The 24,829-nt window shown below is 35.1% G+C and overlaps 1 protein-coding gene across 1 annotated transcript in view; it reads right to left on the bottom strand.

Annotated features, from left to right (window-relative positions):
• Nucleotides 1–2,566: 2,566 nt before the first annotated feature.
• The window catches only part of TMEM67 (transmembrane protein 67), a 30,535-nt gene continuing 8,272 nt past the window's right edge, over nucleotides 2,567–24,829 (bottom strand). Inside the window, exons 7-27 of the mRNA XM_010577109.1 lie at nucleotides 24,663–24,817; nucleotides 24,434–24,542; nucleotides 22,728–22,814; nucleotides 20,671–20,736; nucleotides 18,319–18,475; nucleotides 17,805–17,928; nucleotides 16,536–16,641; nucleotides 14,548–14,604; nucleotides 14,354–14,452; nucleotides 13,769–13,867; nucleotides 13,338–13,424; nucleotides 12,533–12,632; nucleotides 12,292–12,431; nucleotides 9,644–9,784; nucleotides 9,087–9,167; nucleotides 7,822–7,938; nucleotides 6,495–6,611; nucleotides 6,308–6,412; nucleotides 5,839–5,941; nucleotides 3,106–3,248; nucleotides 2,567–2,647 (exon numbers count right to left, since the gene is read on the bottom strand). Of these exons, the coding sequence (XP_010575411.1) occupies nucleotides 2,567–2,647; nucleotides 3,106–3,248; nucleotides 5,839–5,941; nucleotides 6,308–6,412; nucleotides 6,495–6,611; nucleotides 7,822–7,938; nucleotides 9,087–9,167; nucleotides 9,644–9,784; nucleotides 12,292–12,431; nucleotides 12,533–12,632; nucleotides 13,338–13,424; nucleotides 13,769–13,867; nucleotides 14,354–14,452; nucleotides 14,548–14,604; nucleotides 16,536–16,641; nucleotides 17,805–17,928; nucleotides 18,319–18,475; nucleotides 20,671–20,736; nucleotides 22,728–22,814; nucleotides 24,434–24,542; nucleotides 24,663–24,817 (2,274 nt within the window). The remainder of the gene's footprint in view (nucleotides 2,648–3,105; nucleotides 3,249–5,838; nucleotides 5,942–6,307; nucleotides 6,413–6,494; nucleotides 6,612–7,821; nucleotides 7,939–9,086; nucleotides 9,168–9,643; nucleotides 9,785–12,291; nucleotides 12,432–12,532; nucleotides 12,633–13,337; nucleotides 13,425–13,768; nucleotides 13,868–14,353; nucleotides 14,453–14,547; nucleotides 14,605–16,535; nucleotides 16,642–17,804; nucleotides 17,929–18,318; nucleotides 18,476–20,670; nucleotides 20,737–22,727; nucleotides 22,815–24,433; nucleotides 24,543–24,662; nucleotides 24,818–24,829) is intronic.

The following is a 24,829-nucleotide window of genomic DNA, read 5'->3' on the forward strand; positions in this document are numbered from 1 at the left end:
GCCTCTAGCAGTAGTTCTTGCAAATTGCAAGGTCATTAAAGCTTTCACATGCCCTTCTGGCAGCAGATAATTAAAGGCATATCTAAAGCAAACTCAAAGCATGATTTTTGCATGGAAAGGTGTACCTGGTTAGCAAAAGCATTGAGAATAGGGTACAGAGTGACAGCCCACATGCTGAGATGTCTCCATTTCTGCTGGTACTAGACTAAGTAAAACTGTATGTCTGTGTCTACAGATGGCACAATCGCATCTTCATTTTGCTTGCAGACATTCCCTGGTTTACCTGGGTCTGGTTACTACGTTTTAGTTATTCTGATTGAAGTCGGTCATAAATCAGACCATTCTGGAAGAGGTATGTTTGAAGTGTGGTTCTGTTCCCTAGAATAACTTCATGACTATGAACACATCCTCAGAATTCACACAGAGAAAAACCTTCTGCCTGTTACCATTTTCAATGATGCACAGTACTATTGCTGGTAAGTGACAGTGAGAAAAGACCTGTATTAGGGTTATTCATTAGGGTCATACTTGCTCACTTACAGACCACAGCAACTTTCTACACCTCTTTAGTTACACCAGTCACCTTGAATAAAAATGGTCACATGAGAAAGATTGTATTTCCTCTTGTAACGCTGATATTTCAGTAGGACTTGTAAGATCTGGAAAGTTTAGTTATGCTATGCAAAGATATCGACCAAAGAAATACACAGACATCATGTGAGCCTAACTTTGCCTTGCAAATGTCCTACTGCAGACCGTTTTTCAGATGGCTCCTTAGCTTAGTTTACAGTTTTGGCACTCAGTAGATCACTGACAAGAAATATGACAGAAAACTCACAACTAGTGAAGTCATACAGTCATGGTACTCAATGGAAATATGATTTTCAGCTGTTTTAGTGGATCCAGAACCTAATGTGCACCAACAAACTAAGAATTGTGCACATAAGCAGACAAAAGTAAGGAAAGCATCACATGGAAATGCCCATGCTAAACTGCATATTATTAAATGGATGTCCCACTGAAAATCCACTCTTCAGTTATCTACCTTACTGGCAGACACATTCTATCAGTTAATAGCAACTATATCAGACTAGCAAGCTACACAGGTTTTGCAACACCAAGAGCAAATGCGTTAGAGCAATAGTGACCCTGAGATTTATGTCCATGTTACTGGAAGTTTAATATCATGATATGATATGATATCAACATGAGAACATGTTCTTCTTTATGAAGCCAAGAAACATCTGAAATACAACGTTGCTTCAACTCAGATCTAAGCATGTCTACATTAGAAATCTGCCAGGTCCAACTAATCATGTCCTCAGTCTCTGTTTTGGAATAAGCTTGCTAACCTCAACTTACATTTTAATGGTGTTTTTGCTGGTGAAAGTCCCTTGTTGAATCATCTAAAGACAAGTAACAGTTGTAAAAACAGCAAACACTATTCATGTTTAATCGTTTACTGAAAAACATAATTTTAAAAAGGTATAGAGACTTTTTAGAGATATAAATGGGAGGTAGACACACCTCACATTAAGGTGTTTTGAAGGCCATTCATAATCTCCTTTAACACTTAATAAGTGGCACTTGAATAATTATTAACTTGTCTAAATTCCAAAAATATGAGGATGGTAAAATGACTATGGTCTCTGTGTTATATCTAAAGATAATAAAGCCAGAAAATTAAGAGAGACAGAGGTACATGAGCATATATAGGCACCTGTAAAAACACTTCTAAAAAGAGAAGAACAATTGCTTCTATTTCACTTGTGTGGAGACATCACAGAAGAATTACTGTTATTTCCCTGGGCATCTCGCATCAGAGGACAGAAGATCAGGAACAAACCCCAAATACCTATAACCATCTCCCCTGCACTATCATAACTAGCCTGTTTTTCTGCATTGCTGTAACACTACTGTATCTCAAACACAAGGAAACTTTGTCACGTATAGGCCACACCCAAGAAAAACAACGATAAACTCCAAGAGAAGAGACAAAAGCATAGAATACTATGACACAATAAAGAAAAGTTAAAATTTCAAGTTGGAGTTGCTGTAAATAAGTGATCTTTAAAAAATCCTCTTGAAATATTAACTTAATTCAGAACAAATCCTGTGCTGTGTAAAACTGGAAATATGTTTGCTAAACTTTATACCTCAAAATAAATTAAAGAAAAAAAAAAAGAAAAAAGACTTAAAGGATTTTCAGAAAAATTAAGAGATGACAACCTCTCCTGCCAACCAGAATGCTCAAATTATCACCTCAAAGTGAGCGGTCACTTTTTTTTATCTTATTCTAATAATAGCAACAGTAAGTTTACTTCTGTCTTATTTTCATGTACCTTTCTTTTTTAAAGGCCTATGGCTTAGTGTTCACAAATTTAAAAAAAATTTGTAAATACACAAAAATAAAGCTTAATAGCACACAATATAAAAATTATAAAATTTCAAAAACATTACATTATTATTATTGAAAAGTGCACAATTAATCTGCTGGTCTGAGATGCTTTGATCGTGGACATAATTTCCATGATTAACTCCTCAACAAAGTTCTTCATCTTCTCAATTAAATGAGAAATCTTTCATCCACCAAGGTTTTGGATGCCAAATTCTTCTGCCCAAGTGTATTACGAATAAACCTAAATATCTAAGAACATTTTAAAAAAAATGTATTAATGAAGAAATACTTAAACCAGTATGTTTCAGTACCTAACATAAAATAATAACGTCATATTATCTTTAAATTTTAAATAACATGAGTGAATTGGATGCTCAACTCCCTTTAGCATTTTTGAAACATTTTCCAATATCTTTCCACCCTGAAATATGATATAATTATGTGTGATTAATTGTAACAGATATCTGTGTTTTCCGTTGAAAGTTATTTGTAGCCTCTTTATTCATGACAGGCATGTGAATAAAATTAATTTCTCACAAGCCTATTTGACAAAAAAAAAAATCAAAAAACTATTTTATAAGCTCTCAGTATAATCTTCTGTCACCGTGTACTGCTAACTTACTGCTTTAATTATCTAGTTAATTATACAAACTTCCATACTAACCCACATTTTTAAAATATTACTTTGTTCTTAAACTGAAATTTACCTCTTGTTGCAAATATGTTAGAATAGCTGCCAAAACAAAACTCTGGGAAGCCAGATCCACAATGGAGAAAAACAGGATATCAAAGATGAGCAGTGTTGTCTCATTGCCGTAATAGAGAACATCACTGAAAGAGTGTCCTTCATCTACAGAAAAAAAATAATTTTTGAAAAATTATTTCTGTGAAGTGCAAGTTTGTGGAGTTCATCAGTCCATGCTGAGAAAGCTGGTAAGAAAAAGGAAAGTCAGAGAAAGAGCTAGTTATGGCATTCTATGGCATCATAAGAGCTAGTTATGTTATTCTATTTAAGCAAAATAATACAAACCTTTTAACTTATAAAATGGCTTAATACTGATGGAAAACAATAGGAAAAGCCCACGTGCCACATGCAACTTTATTCACTCCTGAAATCTCAATCAGATTGTTTAAAAAAGGCTGGTTTGAACAAGAAGCAGATGTAACTTCCTTGTCACTGAAATTTTTAGCAAGTGTTACCTCTGGCCCCAACTCAACATAATAATAAAAACATATGCTTAAAGCCTTACTTAGGAGGACATTCAGAGCTTAACATTATCTTTGTTCATTGGTTAACAGTTTTCCCAGGAAATGGGTCTTTTAAGCTTAAAATACCTTCTTCATAGCCAAAGTAGTCTAGACCACTTATCCACTTCTTTATTTTATCAAAAAGCACCACTTTCAAAAGAGAAAAGAACACTTAAAATAAACAATTACAGAAAATAGATTCTTTTCCCTCTTTCTACTTTTTCAGGAAAATGCCTAATGCTGGTTTTATTGGAAACAGCATATTTTCATTACAAATTTTCTATGTCCTACTGCCACGAAATCCTGATGTGTATCTAAACTGGAAACCATGGCACTCTAAACCATCAAACAATGTATTTGTATCAATGCTTACGATTATGAACTTTGAAACAATGGCAGTCAAAAGACCAAACCTTTGTTGAATACTGCACAATTTGGAGACATCACATCACGCTTATACACTTAATTCTAACTCAGACATTGCATACCTGACAATATTTATGGCTGAGTAGACCTGGGGTTTAGAACAGGGTTTGGAATGACTGATATTGCAAGGCGTGGAATCACAGACTGAGGCTGAAGAAAGCCCTAGTTATAGTTTTAAGGCAGATACTGGCTGTCTGGCAACGTTTATTACGAAAGATAGTGCTTCACCATGACAGGGGAGGAGAGCCCAAACCTTTAATGAATTAGGTGTAGCTCAGATGTCTAGACTGAGCAAAAATATCAGACTACAACCATGGCTAGTTCGAAAGCATGTGCTGCATTCCTGATTATATAGCAAGATTTGAGATTCAAATTAGGCTTCAGCTTTTGCAGCCCCAGTGTCATAGAGCAGGAAAAGTTCTGCACAGCTCAGTGATGTAATCTGTGGATTGCTATTATATAAGAATAATGACATGTTTAGGATGTGTAATGGTCATCTGGTAACATCTAGGTGTTGCACTACAGTTCTGATCAGGTTTAGATTTTTTGAACAGTGAGGCTGGAGAGCCAAGTACTTGAGGGACTCAAAATGAGGGCTTGCATCATCTTGGATCACTAGTTAATGTTTAGTTTTCACACAGGTGATGGCCATATTTATGGTCAGGGGTAGAATCAGGGTCTGAACTAAGGTTTTCAAAGATAATTTTTGAGGGATTCTGTACAGCTCAGGGACTGAAGAAGCAGACTGGTATCAGGCCTAAGTTCATAGCTCATATTTCATTGCAGTGTGGATACTGGTCCCCAGACCACATCTGTTAATAGGAGGAGACCAGGACTCAGGGTTTCAGAACCTTGTAAATGGAGGAAGTGGAAGACCTAACACTGGGTGAGGATTCCAGTGATGCAGATATGGTCACCTGGCAGTAATTATGAATAGGTTAAGGTTTTTAAAGCCTTGGTGTTTCACAGCTTCAATCTTCCAGGGATTCCAGTTTAGGAACCTAGGTTGAAGGCTGAGATACAGTCAAGAACTTTCACTAAATCTAAATCTGTTTTTAACACATGTACTGGTCACTTGGAAATACTTATGGCTAGGTTTAGCATGGGCTTGGGATTCGGGACGATGCATTGGAGAACCCAAGTCTGTCTGATTTTGCATAGCTCCAGGGATCAGAATCAGAACTGGCGTCATCCCTATTTCTGCTGGAATACTCATTTTTGCTGTAGGTATTGGCAATGCTTAAAAAGCTTTGAAATAAAATATTCAAGAACCCAAATTATTTAGTGGAGTCTGTAAAGATGAGTGGTGTATTAACATCAAGTATTCCACTAAAATGTCCTCACTGTGATCAATATTCTCTTTAAAGAAATTGTCTTTCTGTACTTTTAGTTGTTTCATAAGAAATTTGGTTCTATATTAAAAAAAAATGTCACGGAGCTATTTAAATATTGTGGATCTTCTTTCCATTTACAAAGTGGATATTGGATCTAGATAGCAAGTCAAAGGAGCACTTCGTAAACACATGTATGTCTCTACACAGTATACTTTCAGTTGCCTAAAAGAAAAAACATTGGAGTCCAGCGACAAATTATAAATAGGATTTCTGTAACCTGAGGACCTTCTCTTAAATACTTCCCTCACAAGCGGTCATTTAATGACCCCTCCTGCTGTAAAGTCCAGTTTAGATTGTAAATCTTGGGAAAGAAATCTACACAAAACCTACATACTTATAATAGTACAAATACCAAGTCACAAATCTTTTTACCATTGTAAAAAATACTTTTCTCTAGTGGTTCCATGAACTCCATGCCAAGAATCCGTTCAAGCAGCAACTTATCTTTAACAATATAATCCATTTCTTTATGAACCTATAAGAAAGGGAAAAACAATACTGCTTGTTTTATGATTTCAAAGAAAAAGTACTTGTTACAAAGTGAAGTACAGCTATTTAGACCTTTATGAATGACAAAAAGCACTGTTCTATTCCAACACAAAAATAAGTACATAACAAAAAAGGATTTGTCATTTTTAAGGGCAGACTGCACTGTTGGACAGTACTCCAATTTTTTTTTTTTTTTTTAATGAAGCACTGTTCTAGTTGCCATAAAGTCTTTAAAAACAAGTCTTTAAGGACATATGCTAAAAGAGAAATTACAGTCTTTCAGATTTAGAATTTTTAGTCTCTACTTACTATAATTATATTTTCCTTACTAAAGTAATGTCAACATACATACGTGATCAATAAAAGAATTGAGAAATTTGTTCATGGTGTTGTATGCCCTTGTGCTTTGTTCGAAAGTATTTGCAGATGAGTCCAAAAGCCTAGCAGGACCACGTTTCTGAAATATAACATGACCATGACTTCAGCGGGAAAATTACGTATTTTAAATAACATTTACAGAATACAAATATCTCACTTACTCTTGTCAGGGTTTCATGAATCCTGTCATAGTGCAGTCGCATTTTTCTTGAAATGGAAATCTGAAATGTCTGGCCATCTGTGTTCGGTAACAAACCTCTCTGACTACATAGATTTTCCTATACAATTAAAGCAGTTGTAAATTAACATTACTAATGTCATTCATAGACCACCAAAAGTCAAAAGCTTTTAATTTCCTCTCTTTCATGTACACATAGTACTTAATATCTCTAAATATTTGAATCCACTGCACCCTTGGTTCTATTATAGCATGATTTTCTTCGGACATGAAATCCTGACCCCTGCTGTCACAAAGTCATATTCCTCTCTTCACCTGTGTTCAGTTCATTAGCTTCTAATACATCTTTTGACATTCACCCTGAAGCCCTTTCTTTTATGTTTATTGTTTGTTCTGTACTTGTCCTGCTTTTTTTGTGCTTTGGATTCCTGACTTTTTCCATATGTTTTTTCAGGTCACATTTAATAAATCTGAAAAAACCCTGAGAAAACAGAAAATTTGACATCTCCATAGGGAAAAAACTGCTTTTCCCAAAATTGTATTACATTAAGCAATTAGGAAAAAATTATAGGAACACACAAGTAAAAAACATCATTAAAAGGATTCCTCTACATTTCAAGTTTGAGATTTAATTTTCACATGGTTATGTTTTTTTCTGTCCACTTATCATTGAAGTAGAAATAACCTTTGTCTAAAGTACTTTCTTCCTACTGGTCCCTATAAAGATGCAAGATATCATGAAATTTAGTGCAAAGTGCTCCAATCTTGTATTAGACATTTTACATTTGCCTGATCTTGCAGCACAGATACAACATAGGACAAACTAGAAAAAATACTTCTTCAAATTGATCTCTGTAAAGAATAGGTTATATTACCACAGCAGAAAAGATGGAATAAAAGAACTTATTGGAAGAGTAGATGTTTGTTTCTTAGGAGTTTTTCAGATTTGCCTCTTTATGAAAGCTTTTTGGTATGCATCTTTTTGAATGAGGCCATGAGCTTATGAAAAGCTTCAATATCATAAAGAAGGTTCTTAAATACATGAAAAAAAATTTTAGAAAACCAGCAATTTTATATCTATGAAATCTGAAGAAGTAACAGAGAAGAAGAGATAGTGAAGAAGAAGAAACATGAGCAGCTAGTTAAAAGAACTATTGAGTCATATATTTATACACCAACAGTTGGTATCTTTTAAGTATCATAACTTGGTGCAATGTAATGCACAAGCGCAGATCCATAATGAAAAGGTGTAGGTTTTTTTTATAAAATAAATAATTACAGCAGGTGTAAACTTTAATACTTTTACTTACTGCTTCTCTCTTTAGGTTCATATTCATTTCTTCCATATTGGTATCTGCATGTCCATGCACAGAGCGACCATGGATATAATAACCAAAGCAGCTGTGTGACAAGAGAAACACTGAAATCTAAAAGAGATGGGGAAAAGAAGAATACTTTAATTAAACATTATCATTTTATTTTTGAACTTTTGAATTCACAGTGGAGATCAGCAAGACTAGCCCTTCTACAAATACAAAGTAGGCAGGTACCAAAATAAACACGGCATAAAAATATTTAATAACTCTTTTACTGATTAGTTTTATGTATGTTCAACTAGAAACACAAAGCAGCTTTAGTTTATCAATGGCAAGGATCACTACTTAATTCCACAGAGCCAAAAAATTAAAGCAAAGTTATTAGCTTTTATTTTGATTCAAAAGTTATTTCTGTGATACATAATACATATGCATGATTCCAGCTGAGCTCCTAGGAGACTGTATTTAACAGAATTTCATTCAGTATGATGCAATGCTTATATATCACATAAACCACAAAATTAACTCTCTCTACAACCCATGCACTACATGGGTGTTTCACAGAAGAGGAATAACAAAGGCTGGAAAGGCTGATAAAAGGGGTTAATCTCTGTATTTTTAAAAAGTTCTGGACAAATGAGCTAATCCAATGTGTTCTGACTGCCCTCTTCTTTGGTTAATAAGGAAAGCCTGCAGTACAAAGCTTCAAGGCCCATGTTTAAACTAGAGAAATGGAAGTAGTTCAGATGCGAGTAAGCAAAAATGCATGAAAAAGGTGATAACTGTCCAAGAGGGACAACCATGAATTTCAGTGGTTGAGGGACAACCACAAGACAGGAGCAGAAACTGAACATAAACATATTAAATAAAACCAAGACGGCTGTGTCTGTAAGACAAAAGCACTAAAATGCAAACCACTAGACAGAACAGCAGCAAATGGTTCCAGACCTAATTTCTGTCATACTTTGTTACTTTTAAATTCTGTATGAGCACATGTAACCAATTTAACTTCAAAAAACAACCTAAAACTCCCACGTCTAGAAGAACACATTGATACCTATGGTTCCAGAATCTTTTTCCAAATTTAACTGAAATCTTCCTGTAGATTGCACCAATAAAGTGAGCTGAAAGAAACACTGACTTTTGCTGTTAGCTAGTAATCTCTGATTAAATTAAATGAATATTATTTAATACTCTTATATCTTATGTATTATTCTAATAAAAATGCCACTGTACAAATGAGACAAAGAAATACTTACATTGCTCATGCAACATAAATCAACAAATTGGCTTATCTTATCTTCAACAAATCTTTCATAAAACACAGAAAAAAATATAATCTGAAATAAATAAACCACATTTTTTTAATTAGTTCATCAGAATTGACTTCATTAAGCAGTTAACTTCACAGTTTAACACCCACAAATTACAGACTTCTGTAGGGGCCACCATTGCATTGGACTCTGAAATGGGATCAACATTCTTCCTCTAAGTAAAGTTGTAGCAATAACCTGCTTTTCATTTTGAGCTTCGAGATGCTTCAAAGTTGTTTAAAACAAAACAAAGCGATTGCATAAATTCACATCTTTGAGAGAATTAAAATTCTGACTACAAGGTAAGATGTCTTACAGCTCAGAAGATTCATTTTGAGTTCTAAAGGTGTACCATGCTAAAGCAGCTAAAAATCTAGATCAAGCAAAATAGTTAAGAATGCACCCAATGCTATGATACGTACTATGGATTGCCTAGTGATGTATTCTAACTTCCAAGAACCGGCCTGAAAATGATAATTCAGTATGTCACGTGTTTCGCATACCTGTAAGAAGGCAATGGCTAGCCAGAGTGCAGCAGACACACCAAATCTTAAAATACGGCTCCAAGGAGCTATGAAACTCTCACTGCTTCTTGTAAGACTAGAAGAAGAATCCATTAAAGCCAGGTTTGAAAATCCTACCACCTGAAGAGATAAGAAGGTCAACATAACAACATGAGGCAATGAATAGTATTAATTATGACTCTGCTGTTTCCATCCTAACAGGAAATAAGAAGAAAAAATTAGGAAAAATGGAGCTGGGAATAGTAGCATGTTCAGTATGATAGAGCCCAACTGTGTGATCCAGTGTTACTACCGAGAAACATAATTAAAAACATAAACTGTACATACGTGTGTTGATACATAAATTCAAAAACATACGCAGCTAAATCTCACAAAAAGTCAACATTGACTTACTGAAAAACTCCTAAAGATTCTACTGTTAGACTGCATAGGGATATTATTTCTGCCAAATTTCAGCTTTTTGGTCCTATATGTTCCAGTGTTAAAACATTTTTTTAATCTGTTTTGCAACTGTAACAAACTGATTTTTTTGTTTTTATTGAACAGAAATATATTTCTCTCCACTGTATGGCTGAATCCATTTTAAATAAACAATCTAGTAAAAGTTCCCAAATAAAAAAGATGAGAGAAACACTATGTCTTGATTAAAGACGTGAAAATTTTGTGAAAATCATTCAGAACTGAAGCTGCACCAGAAACATACTTGTGGTGGGTTGACCCCCACCATGGCGGGACAGGGAACAGGAAAAACAAAAGCAAGAAAACTTGTGGGTCAAGATAAAGACAGTTTAATAAGGAAGGAAAAGGGAAGAAGAAGGTGAAAAAAACCTCCACGACAAGTGATGCAAAGGCAATCAATCACTACCTACCTCCCACAAGTAGACCAATGCCCAGCCAGTCCCCAGAAAATCCCTCCCCTCCATTTTTACTGCTGAGCATGATGGTATATGGTATGAAATACCCCTTTGGTCAGTTGGGGTCAGTTGTCCTGGTTGTGTTCTCCTTCCAGCTTCTTGTGCAGCCCCAGCCTACTCGCTGGGGGCCTTGACGCGGTGCAAGCGCTGTTCAGCAATAGCCAAAACATTGGTGTGTTATCAGCCCTGGTTTAGCCACGAATCCAAAACACAGCACCCTATGGGCTGCTATGAAGAAAATTAACGCCATCCCAGCCAGACCCAGTACAATATTGCAAAGTTTTGCTGCGAGAGTGCTATCTGCACTAGCCAGTTAGTCAACACTGCCGCGGCAACCAGTGCCAACCAGCAGCTGCTTTGGTGCCAGGCATGAGGCCCGAGGGGAGGGAGACTCCTTCTACGCTTCCCAACTTCCTCCAACTATTACTTTTCCTGGCTCGTTTTCTACTACTGTACAGCCTGTCACCATGATTAATGAGAACTGAACAGTCACTTTATCAAAATTGCTAACCCAAGAAGACAGGTTTTGAGCAATACCCAAGTTCCCCCTTGTAGTGAGCAGCTGATTGCCATATCTACGCCGTGCATTACACTTCTAGGGAAACTACACTCCAAACTTGACCATGACAATGAAAGTTATAAAGATTATCTGAGGTTTTCACAAACACCAATTTTAGCCTATTTAGGTATCTTTCCAGTAGCAAGAAAGGGATTCTCCAGAGGGAAATTCATAGCAGGAGTTATAGAGCAAGATGTTAATCACTCTCTACTAGGAGTAGCCTCTTCCTTTTAGTAATATCAGGAGCCTATGAAGAGTAACCTGAGGAGATTAGTTAGTTTTGGGAATATGGGCTCTCTTTTCTCCCATTCCTTCCTTGTAACATGGCAACTAAGTTGGTCCTGGCCTGTATTTACCAACAGCAAAAATACTGATGTAGTGAATGAGCAAAGTTTGGGGTATTTTACTGTATTTAATTTAAAAGAAAAATAGGAAATTTAAAAACAGGACCATAAAAATGAATAAAAGTATTAAAAATATGTAAAAGAACCTCACATAAACAACTATATACTACACGCTTTAAGAATACTTCCCAAAATAAAAGTACTTACCAAACTACAGAAGAATCAAACAAAAATGTTTCTGAATAGCTAAAGCACAATTTCTCACATATCCTTAAGCTGTAACTGAAGGCATCCTGCTTCGTGTTATGCCATCAGTAACAGAACTGGCACATTTCATTTCCTACTTTATAAAAGGTCACTATAGCAAATTAGCAGGAAGGAAGCTCAGTTCAGATAAATATGAAACCAGAAATGAAGCTGTAGACTGTGGCAGGAGGGACCCAGTAGGCAAATAAAGAATGGGGTGTGTACACAGATTTATCAGTCTCTTAAGCCATTGGGATAACTCATTACCTTAAAAAAATCCAAACAAAACTAACAAAGGTCTCTAAGGTAATTAAAGGTTTGTTTTTTTTTTTTAAAAGTCTTCCTTAATGAAATATTGCAATGACCTATATATACATACATATAAATTAAAAGTTGTATTAAAATAATTATTTTACTAAGTTACATGTTTTCAAGTGAACTTGAAGGTCATCCACTATTACCATAGAGAATGCAAGAATTAAAAAACCAGACCCTTGCGTTATACTCCAGTTGTGAATCATAAAAAGTTACTAACAGTAACAATAATAATTGTAGTAATAATACCTCCAGAAAAAAAAGAACTGCAAGAACTTGAAAGAGGGGATTTATCTTCCTCACTGTCTGAATTTCATTCCATTCATTTGCTATAAAATATGTCCTCCATATGCTCACAGGTGCAGCAGCACTTTTAATAACACCTTCACCTAAAAAGAATACATACAATAAAGCTCTGAAATTTAATACCTGAGAGTAATATCCAAATTTAACCACAGCTGTTTATACAAACAAGCACAGTTTGAGTTACCTTCAACTGCTTTAAGAACTTTGCCCTTAGGTCTTTCCCAGTCAATGAAGAAAATATCTATAGTAAGTTGTGAAACCAGCAATTGTAAGAATTGCAGAGCCTAAGAAAGAAAAAGGAGAAATATAACAAGGACGGACAGCAACAGCATACAGACAAAGATGAAGAAACAGTCATTGCACCTGTCGTCCATTAAACGAAACAAGTAATATACTTGACTACACTTGCGACTGAAACTTTGTTACCAACTTTTGACACATTTTTTTTTTTTTTTTAATTTAAAAGCTTGGAATAATGGTTAAGTCATGTGATGTTGTCCAAAATTATGAAGAAAATACAGCAAAGTAACAAATTCCAAAAAATTGTCTAAGTATTTTCCCATAAAATATTAACCTGTATTATGAAGTCCAATTCAATACCCATAATTAATAAAATACTTGTATGTCCCATGAAGAAAGAATACCGATCTCTGAATTCTACAAGTATGTTTAAACAAAATTATTTTAATCTGTCTTCTTTTTAATCAGGAACTGACAGCACTTATATTCTGCTTTATTCTTGATATGGTGTTATTTGGGTTTCTTTACACCTTTATTCTTGAAAGAATAATTTTCCATAGATATCTTCTTAGACATTCGTTTCCCTATAAAGACTCCACAAAGTAAATTTCTATGGAAAAATAACTTAATTCCTGGAATAAAATAATTGTTTACATCTATACACTAATAAAATGAACTGCACAAGATGTTTAAAAACAAGCTTGCTGAAAATATACAGAAGCATATCTTGAAATGTCTTTAATATTTACCTTTAAACTAAATGCACACGCTATGTATGTAACAAAATCTTCTTCTTGAGATGGTAGTGGTAAAAGGACAGAAACAAACTGCTGAGCCTATAATTGAGAAGTTACATTGAAATAGTATGGATGGCATATGTAACAACATACTAAATGCTTAAAAGTGAACAACATTTTTCAGAAAAATTCAATATTTAATATGCAATCATTTTGAATTTGTAAAATATTTTAAGTGATTATTAAGCAGACTGCAAGTAGAATGAATCCTAAGAAACAGGTGAACACAAAAATTTAAGCACACAAACCAGTATATGATATAGAACTTGCCTCAATACTCTGACCAGAAAGGCAAAAAAAAAAGAAAGAAAATTAATTTTTGTGTAAAAATATATATAATATTAATAGGTTTTCATAACACCCAAATCTGGAAAAACACTTACTTTGAAGAACACAAGCCAATAAATCCCTGTGCCCACTGTGATGATAAAGAAAACGTTGGCAAGGTCTCCAGCATAAAACAGTAAGAACTTCAAAACTGTCTGGAATTATAAAAACACACTGTAGAGATCTGTAAAACTAATTAAGTAATGCATATGTATATTCATATAAAATTTTATGCAGGTCACACTACAGGGAACTCCAGTACTGAAAAGTAGCCTCGAACAAAATTTTTCTACTGTGGTCATATATTTAAGGTATATTCAGCATCTGAAATGCCTACATGCTAGTCTTTGTTCAAAGAACAATTAATCTGAAAACAGTCCACTCAACTGATCAGAACTGCTCTGTAAATACCTTTACTTCTAGCAAAAGTATTTCCTAAATGACAACATCAGAATCCAAAACAATGCAAAAAACCTACTTCCTCCAATGAGCGTAACTCTAGGTCACAGTTCTATGCACCTAGGCTAGAAATCATTTCAGTTACCTTAAGAAACAGAAAAATTATATCACAAGGAATGATAGCAAAGGTCTCCTTAAAGAGAGGAAAATGTGTCCCTTTTTAGGTCATCAGCTGTTTATACCTGCAAGTCAATTATAGAGCTTCCTGTACGCCTCTTCCAGCCTGCAGTCTTGAGAAGGGACCATAACACTGCGAGCCCACCCAAAACACCCAGCGTGATCTGAAGAGAATGAAAAATTATTTGCAGATATTTTTAAAAACCACAAAATATAAGTAAATCATTATATCGACAAATTAAGGGGAAATACAACTTACATCAGTCTGAATCTGAGCCTCTGACTGATTCATCTCATAATTGACTGAGAAGGAAACCTGAATATTAAGATACAAAAAGTAAATATGGATAGAAATTCTGAAATGCTACAACCATTACAGACAGTGGTAGTTTTCACACATTCAGTTAGTGGGAATTCCCATCTAGTGCTACTATACAAGGACAACATATATCTTCTTTTACTGTATACATATGACCTGGTGTGCTACAGTGCCAGGCTTAGTACTAGCATGTGCTTGTGCTATGCTTAGTGCAGATTTTACCAACAGTAATGCCTGCTATCTGCAAGTTACTAGCTGTACCTAATTATAATTCTTTCAAATGTGCATAATTTTTTTCCTTCTGAAAGGAGACACCAAAGGTTTGATACTTTCACTTTTATCAGTGTTGATTAAAAGTAACTTTAATGTAATTACAGCAATATGAAGAATCATAAAGTGAGCTCTTACATAGCTCAGATACCAATTTTTTTTTCCCACCTTGAATGAAATAAAAATTGTCATGCAGCTTCAAAATTGCTCCCTCTAGCTTAAATATCTATCTAATCTGAGACCTATTTTGACTTTGGTCTGAAAGATTTGCATCTTGGTTTTATAACATTCTGGCCTGAGCATTTGTCACTGCAAGGCTAAAGTTAACACAAGTATGATAGTGAATAGTATTTTTAATTTGATTTAAAAAAAAAGGACAACCCCCTCCCAAACCAATCCCCCCCCCCTTGGCTTCCTAAAACATTTGTTTCTGTCAGAGCTCATTCTATTACCTCACTTGGATTTAAGTCTAAACATGCTCAGTTACTAGAATCTCAGTATTTATAGAACTTGGAACGAAATTCAGTGTATTTTTTACTTGCACAACATTTGCTAAATGCAACAAGACATCCAAAATTGACAAGACCTAAATACATCAGATGTAGATGTAAGGATGAAATAGTATAACAGAAAATAGAGAAACTGAAAACAATTGTTGTTGCCATCGCCATTTGAATGAATTATTTTCTAAAAACAGTGCTGGTTTTGTGGTTAAATAAAGACATCATTTAGGCAGAGAAGAATTGTCTGACTAATTTTTTTATCATTCTAATTCCCTGTCTCTTCTCTCCTTTCATGCAGCTAATATGGAATGCAAGGAATGGTTCTAGCACCAGAAGTTTCTAGCTAGACGTCTATCTGTACTGGAAGCCTGAACTGTTGAAAGTTGATAAGCAGAAAATGTTAATATTATAATTTTTTTAATAGCAGAATGATTATTTTACTATATTAAGCTCAACATTTTCACTTTTTAAAGCAGTGTGACCTAACAAGCAAACAAGGCACAGGAATAGAACATGTGAGCTGCTGCCCATCATGACAGGCAAAAGTGCAAGTAGGAAATGCCCCCTTCTGCATCTGCTACAGCAGAATTTGGTGGCTTTCAGTAGAGAAAGATCCCCCAAACTGATCTCCAATCCTTCTGGCTACAGATTTTTTTATTATTTACTTTAATTCTTAGAGATGTGCTGTAAAAAAATACACAGCAGACAAAATACTAGAGGATGTTTTAGATATATTACCAATATTTTAACTTAAACTACAGATGACCTGAAATATCTGTCCCCTAACAACCTCCTCTTAATGCACTGCTTTATATATTCTATTTCTTGCATAAATTGCTGCCTTCAGTGCATTGCATAAGTACTTTTCCTGTTATTTTCTGTGTGTATTTCATTTGAACTGTAGCCTTATTTAGCATTATACAACCAAATGTAAAATTCTAAGTATTTTAAGTTAAAAAAGACTCAAGATGAATTAAAAAGAAAATACTATTAACTGTTTTGTTTTAAATGAAAACTTGCAACTTCATAACTGAGCAGAACTAGAAACTGCTTATTTTAACCCCCCCCCCGCCAAAGTTCACTCAATTAGAATTCCAACAGAAATAAAAATATGATTAACAAATCAGTTCAATTAAGATAGCACAAAGATCTCACCATCACACTCTGGGTTTCAGGGTTTTGGACAAGCACATCCGTGTAAGCAATAGTAATTAGAGGAGGGTAGATAGTTCCTCTCTGAGTATGGGATACCAGACGAATACTGCAGAAATACAAACAGAAGTATTATTTTTAATACAGAAAATGGATGACTTGCTTGGAAAGTATTCATTGAAACTTGTACTAATAAGAAAATACTAAATGAACAGAACAAGCTGATCAATAAAATGTGATTTTCAAACCCAATGATATGGCAATTCACATCTGAAAAGCAACCGGAATGTACAAAGGCATGTACACGAATATATAATAAGAAAAAGCTGGGAAGGATCGTTTATTTTTAAGAAAATACCTGAATCAATCTTTACCTACTGCTCACATTATGATAGCTGCAATTGAAGTAAATTCCAAAAGGTAACTTTTCTCAAAACATTACAGAAGGACCTTTTCTATGTGTATTTCGAATTTCTGGCATTATCCTTTTTTCGAAGGGGGGGGTGGGAGGGCATTCTTCTAAGATACACAAGCTAATCCTTATTGTTTGAAACAATGTAATATGTAATTCTCAGCAAATGGAGTTAGCACATTACACTACTCTTCAGAATCTTTACTGGTATGGATCAGTACTCAGTGCTACTCAGCAATCTTTTTAACTAGTAAGTTGTGAAGAAGAGCCAAAGAAGAAGGGAGATCTCAATTTTTAGACAGTTATCTCAGAGGAAGACATTACATAAAAAAAAGAGGTTCTTCCAAAACATATTCCAGTTGAGATTAACCATCAGTAATAACCTTAACAGGTAGTCTTACAATTTCAGTTAAATGACTATAAGTCTGTTCTGGATTGTATAACAGAATAGGCAACAGTTTGTAAAAATACTGCAAAAAAGAATATGGAGTATGAAACAGCATCCTTGTACAGTCAGCAACATACACCTTGAAAAAGAATAAACAGAGGAGTTTTTAGGTCTTTCCAGATGACACCTGCTTCTAAGATGTGACCGAATGCCTGCTAACTTGTATTATGCATACATAGTCTGATCCATGGCACCTGGAAAGTAATCACAGTAATTTTAACCCCCACAAGTCAATGTTATGTTTTCTCACTCACTCATCAGAACAACCTATGGAAAGTATGCAATGGAAAAAGCAGCACAGGAAATATGAGAAACAACATAATGAAACAACTTTCTTTTAAGACAATAAAACGTAGACTGCACAAATTTGGCTTTATTTTCTATGTACTATATATTATATGCAATTAATCACCTTATTATTATTTTGCTAGCAATCCGAATTACTCTTGGTAGTTTTCCCAAGTCATTCTCTTTTCCACTTAGCATGTCCACCAAAAAAAATCGACGAGTCAAAAGCCAGTTGTTCATATTACTGCCTTTGAAAAAACATGACAGTCACATAATATTTAAAAAACTAATTCAACACACAAAAAGAATGAAATCTACTAGAAATGATACATATAACTGTATAATACATATAACTATTCAGGAAGTACAATTATTTATTTTCAACTTAAACAAATACATTGTGAAATTAGATTACTTTATTTGTGCATATTATTGACTGGGCCACTGTATGCAACCAAAGCTTGCACTTAACACTATCAGAACTTGCCCCCAAAATACTAAATTCTTAAAACAGAAACCAGTTATGGTGTGTTGTGGTATCTTTAAACAATGCAGTAACAGTAATTAACACAAATTCTTTCTATTTGAAGTTATTCAGATTATTTACGTTCACAGAAATGTTACTATGACAGTCTTACCTTGATTAACAAACATTTCACTGTACTGAAGATTCAAGTTTAAAACTGGCACGGCCCAAAGATATTGTTGTCCATTGTCACCATTATATTCAAGGAATAGGTCATAAAAGATTGGATTAGCAAAATCTGATAAAATCTTCGAAACTGGAATTTTGCACTACAAGAAAAAAATTGTTAAAATAGAAAGATCACTTTAGCCATTTAATGATTTTATCAAGTTGTGGAATCTTCCCCTACAAAATTATTGTGGAATCTGTCCCACTTTCTCACAAAGACAAGGCATTGCAGCTATTTGCAAGCAATTACAAAGTACTAATGATTTTATACAAACCTCCTGGAAATGACTGCATTTGACTAGAATGACTAATGAGGAGAATGAAGCTTTGCTAACATTTTTCAACAGGTTAGGAAAAAATATCCTAGCAAATTTCACAGACATAAAATTTGAAACAGCATAAACACTCAAGTCAAGAAACACAAAACACTGAAGTCATGCAGTACTGTGTCTGGTTCTGGGCTCACCAGTACAAGAGAGAAATGGAGCTACTTGATATAGTCCAGCACAAGCCACTAAGATGATGAAGGGACTGGAGCATCTCTCCTATGAGGAAAGGCTGAGAAAGTTGGGACTGTTTTGCCTGGAGATAAGGGTCAGGGGGGATCTTATCAATGTGTACAACTATCTGAAGGAAGGGTGTACAAGACAGAGCCAGGCTCTTTTCAGTGCCCAGTGACAGGACCAGAAGCAATGGGCACAAACTGAAACAGAAGGTTCCCTCTGAGCATCAGGAAACACTTTTTCACTGTGAGGATGACCAAACACTGGCACAGGTTGCCCAGAGATGTTGTGGAGTCTCACTCCTTGGAGATACTCAAAAGCTGTCTGGACACGGTCCTGGGCAACTGTCTCTAGGTGGCCCAGCTTGAGGAGAGGGGTTGGACAACATGATCTCCAGAGGTCCCTGCCTGCCTTAACCATTCTGTGATTGTGTGAAGAAATTAAATGTGAAAAGAGGCAGTTTTCTGCATATGTGAACAACCGTGCAGTCTTTAAATACTCATATAACATGTCAACCATGTTTTCTCCAAAGCTGTAGGAAAAAAAAAAGTGATGCATACAATCCGTGAATATCATCACATCAAAAAATACTCAGTAAGTTAATATTTATTGGTGTTTATATTTAAACCCAGTAATACTAACTGCTGTTAATACTTAACAACAGGTTCTACAGACTCAATAGATCAAATACATAACATTTTAAAAAGCACAAAAAAAGAATAACCATACTTGACTAGTTCAATGATCCTAAATAGAAAGTAAGTTTCCATTCTGTCTGAAATATAGTTTAAGCAACATTAAACAACTTGGAAGAGTAAAAATATTTAGCAAAGATTTGCCAAAATTATTTGGTAGACACTTCAGTTTTTCAAGGACTAAAGCTTTGACAGCTATTACACTACAAGACTTTCACACCACCCAAATAGGAGCCAGAGTTTATCTATTTTACACTGCAACCCATAATGTGGGGAATAGTTTTGAATGCAGACAAGTTAATAAATAATATTAATGGAGACATAGGTATTAGATGCTGCACACACATATGGAGTTTTATAAAAATAAAGAAGTTATTTCTCCACCCCCCTGTCAAAGAGACTACCAACTCTCCATTTAACATGTAAGTAAAAAAAAATTAATGAAGCTTTATTGCTGGCAGAACCATGTCTATGTCTGACTGAATTTAGCATCTACATATACACAAGCTCAAGTGCTCTATCCTCTCTCCCTTTCCTGGTGTTTAGTAAGGTGTGAAAACCCCAATAGTTTTTTCCATAGTTAAGACAGCTAAAGAATCTCTTTCCTCTGATGAGTCATCAGTTCGATTAAAACTTGCCTTCAATCTCTTTATTGAATGAAATCAGGGCATATATTAAAGAGTTAATGGGACAACATACAGGCATGACATGATTGCGTATGTCTTCTTTCCATATGAAACCTGGCCAAAGATGGAGGCAGGAAAATTAGAAGTTACGACACAAAGTATATGACTATCAGAATTCAGGCATTGTGTTCTTCCACTGATAAGTCAGCAGCCTCATTAATACAAATGCCAGGTCAATTTATTTTGATTATCCTATGTAGTACACAAGTTTTGTGATGTATAGTTAAATAATTTAAAAAACCCCACATTTATTTCACTTAGTAATAAAGAAATTAAAATAAGGAACAGTTTCACAAGAAAGAAGTCCATGTTGCAACTTATTGCTAAACTCCAGAGGTCCTTCAATATGCACTGAATTACTGATGACGTATAAAGCAACTTAATTCAAAATAGCATTTTATCTCTTACTTACACTTTGTTGGTAAGTTGTTCCAAATGCATAAGCTGCATTCAATTTAGTTTGGGTATCAGGACAAAGCTGAACAAAACATAATTATAACTAGGTTAATTCAAAGGTATAATTTTCTCACACGAAATATTCACAGGTACTCCAAGCAGTTTATGTATTCACAGTTCTCAGAAAAGATATTTTGTTCTATTTTTTAAGAAGAAAGGGATTGATTTTGAAGAGTAAACATGAGTATTTATTGTACTAATATTGTTGCTCTTAAAATGCTGTTTTAGCTTATTCACATTTGCAAAGTATTTTTCAGTTCATCACTGAAGTTGAAATCTGTGGCCAGCAGCATCCAACCAGGCAAAAATAATCTTTTTGGGGACTGAATGTTTAATGCACTGTGCTGTCTCAAGCTTTATTGGTGGCTTCTGCTAAATCCAAGAATCCCATCAGAAAAAAACTCCACATTCATATTGCCCCCCTTCTCTTAAGGTAGCACTCTCAGAGGATCAAAGTTATCATGGCAAGTAACAGATTTGTTTTTCCTTTTTCAATGTAACTTTTACATTTTCTGGAAAGAACAAGCCATTCTAAGTAGAACCCAGAAAAATAGGCTAAATTCTAACAAAATGAGCATGGCACTTATTGGAGGGCATAGCCATCTTCCCAAAATGAAAATCAAGTCTAAATTTACATAAAACACAATTCTATTAATATGCAACTGAAATTCTGGGAATTGCTACAATTACACATTGACAGCGCTTTAGCACTGTGATGTCTTATCATCACACACAATCTATTACATTAAAAGAGGCTTTGAATAGAAAGCTATTCCTTTCCCATTGATTTTTGATAGCTACTAAAAGCTCTGCATTTAGGAAATTAAGGTGTCCCAATAAACCTTAAAATCTATGCACAGTAATTGGGTTAGTAACCTGTTTTCTCAGACACTAGTTTTCCTTAAAATCTGAGAGGCAGATGCAAGACAGTTCATCCCGAGACAGTAACAAAATAAATAGCAGTCACTATCTAAACCCTGAATGTCAGCTGCTCTTCTGTAGATACTGGAGCATTTGAAGTTACATGCTCCAAGAGTGACATGAAGAGCCTAGAAAAGGGGACAGACAATTCCCAATTGTTCTTGCTAGTGTTCCTATTGTTGCCTGCCTAGGGAACTGCTGAGAGTGCCTAGATCACCACTGGACTGCTAAACAAATTCTACTCCGTAACATGTTTCACAGCTGTCAATTTCAGCTAACTGTTAGGCTAATTACTATTGCACTTTCCACTTGCTGCTTACTTGTGTTTTTCCCTATCTATACAGCGTAGTACTGCTGAAGTAGAATGTGTGTGTGCCACTGAAATCTGAGGGTAGAGTGTGCAAGGATACTGTGAATCTTCTAGCCAGCATTCCCCATTTCTATGTAAAGTTTCCCAGCAAGTTTTTGAGACTTTGTTATGAAAAAGCTAGGCAGATGCTAGCCAAAGTGTACATTTTATATTTAAAACCAAAAGAAATAAGCAAACAAAAAATCCCAAGAGAACTGAAAGAAAATGGGGTAGTAGATCAGTTTTCCTACCTCTCTTGACAGTGACATAACTACTGATTTGCTTGGCATCCCCATAATGTGTGAAAACAGGTGACAGCATCTAACAGGGACATACTCATAGAATCATCTATAAACATATGTGCACTAAGACTGTATTCTTTAACACACTCTTCTTGACAGGAAAAAGAGGGCTAATAATAAATTATGTACATGGGTAACCGTACGCTGAATGGAAGAAAGAGACTGTTGGTTCTAAATGACTAGCACTGTTTTTCAGAGCTTTCCAATATTCTAAATTTATATTGGTCCAATGGATGAAGGCAATGTTGCTGAATTTATACTTTTCATTTTGTAGAGATCATCATGAGCAAGAATCAAGGGCTATTTTCCCTAATCTAGCTCTATAGTTACCTTATGCACTGTCACTAGTGTAGTAACCAAACTCTTGGCTTTTGTCTTAATTTGGGTAAAGGCAATCAGAACGTTATGGTAACAAAAAAAGATAATTAAAATCAAACATACCTGTAAGATGCCTCCTTCCACACTTTGCCATTTAAGAAAGTTTCCTGCTGCATCAAATGAGGCTGCAATAAATTGCAGCTTTACATCCTGATGATGAAAAAAGATACAGAAACAATGAAACTGCCATAAAGTGGACATACACACTTTAGGGATTGCTGTCTCAACGTTTGATGCTTCCCAAAAAATTCCAGCATAATGCTTCATTTTTCCCCCCCTTTGATTTTATGTTTTTAATCTTGGTTTCGCTAGTTTACTTTGTTTAAAAAAACATACTTTACCATTCTTCTACAGCTTCACTGGTGACGTGGAGAAAGTTCCAAAGGAACTTCTACACAAGTAGACATGCCCTAAACTAATCAGAAATCCATGCAGATTTCTAACATATACCAGGCTGGGATCTTGAGGGCTTCCAGGACCTTCAGTGTTAGGAAGAATAATAAGTATTTTAGTTGTTAAAACAATTGCTGCATTGCAACATTGTTTAATTTAAAACACAATCTTTTGGAATATGGCTGAAAAAACCCTATTATTTTATTTTTGAGTCAATAAGAAAACTTAAGATAAATTTGGCAGTATAACTGACAAACAGGCTATCTCTAGCACTACTTTCTATGATTGGCTTAACTTGAATAAACTATTCTAGTTATTCTAATGTTACAATGAATCTGTAAAATAAAACACATTACTGTTTGATTTCTTCTTAAAACCGTGCCAGTTAACAAGCTACTTAAGCAGTCTATTCCTCCCAGGGATGGATACCTGGCTTTGTTAACATTGAAATGATTGTTTTTCCTCGTCTCTTTTTTTTTTTCCTCTTTTTTTCCCCCCCTAATTCACTGTAGGAAGAGGAAAAGGCTGAAGTAATAGACTGAATCCATCTCTGATACAACTCAGCTTGTAGAGATTTGTAACAGAAATATTGAGGTTGGTATAAATGAAGTAGGGATAGAAAGGTGTGTGTAAGCATCAGAAGCAACAGAAAGAAAGGGTTAAACACCACATAGCAATAAAGAACAACACTGTTCCCAGCAATAAAGCTGAGAAATGGGTTGTGATAAAACCACAGTACAGACAACCTGTCAGCAAAAGACCCTGCACTTTGGCAGCAGGAGAATGGCAGCAAAGTTACAGTGCATCACATATACCCCTCTTTTTCCAATTAGCTCACCAGGAAAACTGACAAAAGGGTGTATATATTTCAAACGAGGGAAAAAGACAAAGACCAACTTTGCCTCAGATTTACAGAGATTGAAGTAAACAAAACTCTGAAGCAAAGGACAATGCCAAAACAACTACTAACTCCTAAGGGGTATAAAAGATTTGTCTAATTACTAGTTCATCACTGCCAATCCAGAATAACCTTGGGGACACAATGAGGACTTAATAGCTGGCATCCCTTGCTCCTTGTGTCACACACAATTGATCCTGGTCAGACCACTCAAGCAAGCACATCCTGGCCTTATGAGAACGTGGGTATGAAAGTGTGAGCAAAGCAAATGTGTAAGCGAGTGTAAGTCAGTAAAATCATCTTACCTAGAGATTTTTTACATAAATATCACCTTCCTCTTCTGTAAGACCTCACGCTGGTTTTGTTACACTGACTGACTAAAAATTATTTTCAGTAGAGCCACATCTGTAATAAATCTAAACCTCTTTATGTCCTCTTCCTAATGTCCACTTCCCAATGTCTACTACCCAACACCTACCTTATCTGTTCCTTTAAAACTGAAGATTGCAGGGAAATGATTTGCCTCAAGCACTTGGGATGCTAATCCTGGTTGATCACCATAATATAGCCATGGAAGATTATGCCTCCTGAAAACAATTACAATGTTTTCTCTAAAGAAACATAATGTTTTGCATCAAAGAACATTTAGAATAATAATTTCTATAAAACACTATTAAAGACTGAAAGTTATGGAAAAGGCAACTTACCAGAAGGCTATTGAATGAACAATGCCTAGCCTTGCTGTATTGACATAAATATACTGAAATAAACCACAGGCATCAGTACTTGAAGAACTCAGTGAGTTCATATTCATCACACACATATTTCCAAGAGCTTGGCATGCTGTTAGATTAGAGTACAACTGCAGTGGAGA

This window comes from Haliaeetus leucocephalus, unplaced genomic scaffold (assembly GCF_000737465.1).
Source record: "Haliaeetus leucocephalus isolate CR32 unplaced genomic scaffold, Haliaeetus_leucocephalus-4.0 Scaffold555, whole genome shotgun sequence".
NCBI classification, from domain to species: domain Eukaryota; kingdom Metazoa; phylum Chordata; class Aves; order Accipitriformes; family Accipitridae; genus Haliaeetus; species Haliaeetus leucocephalus.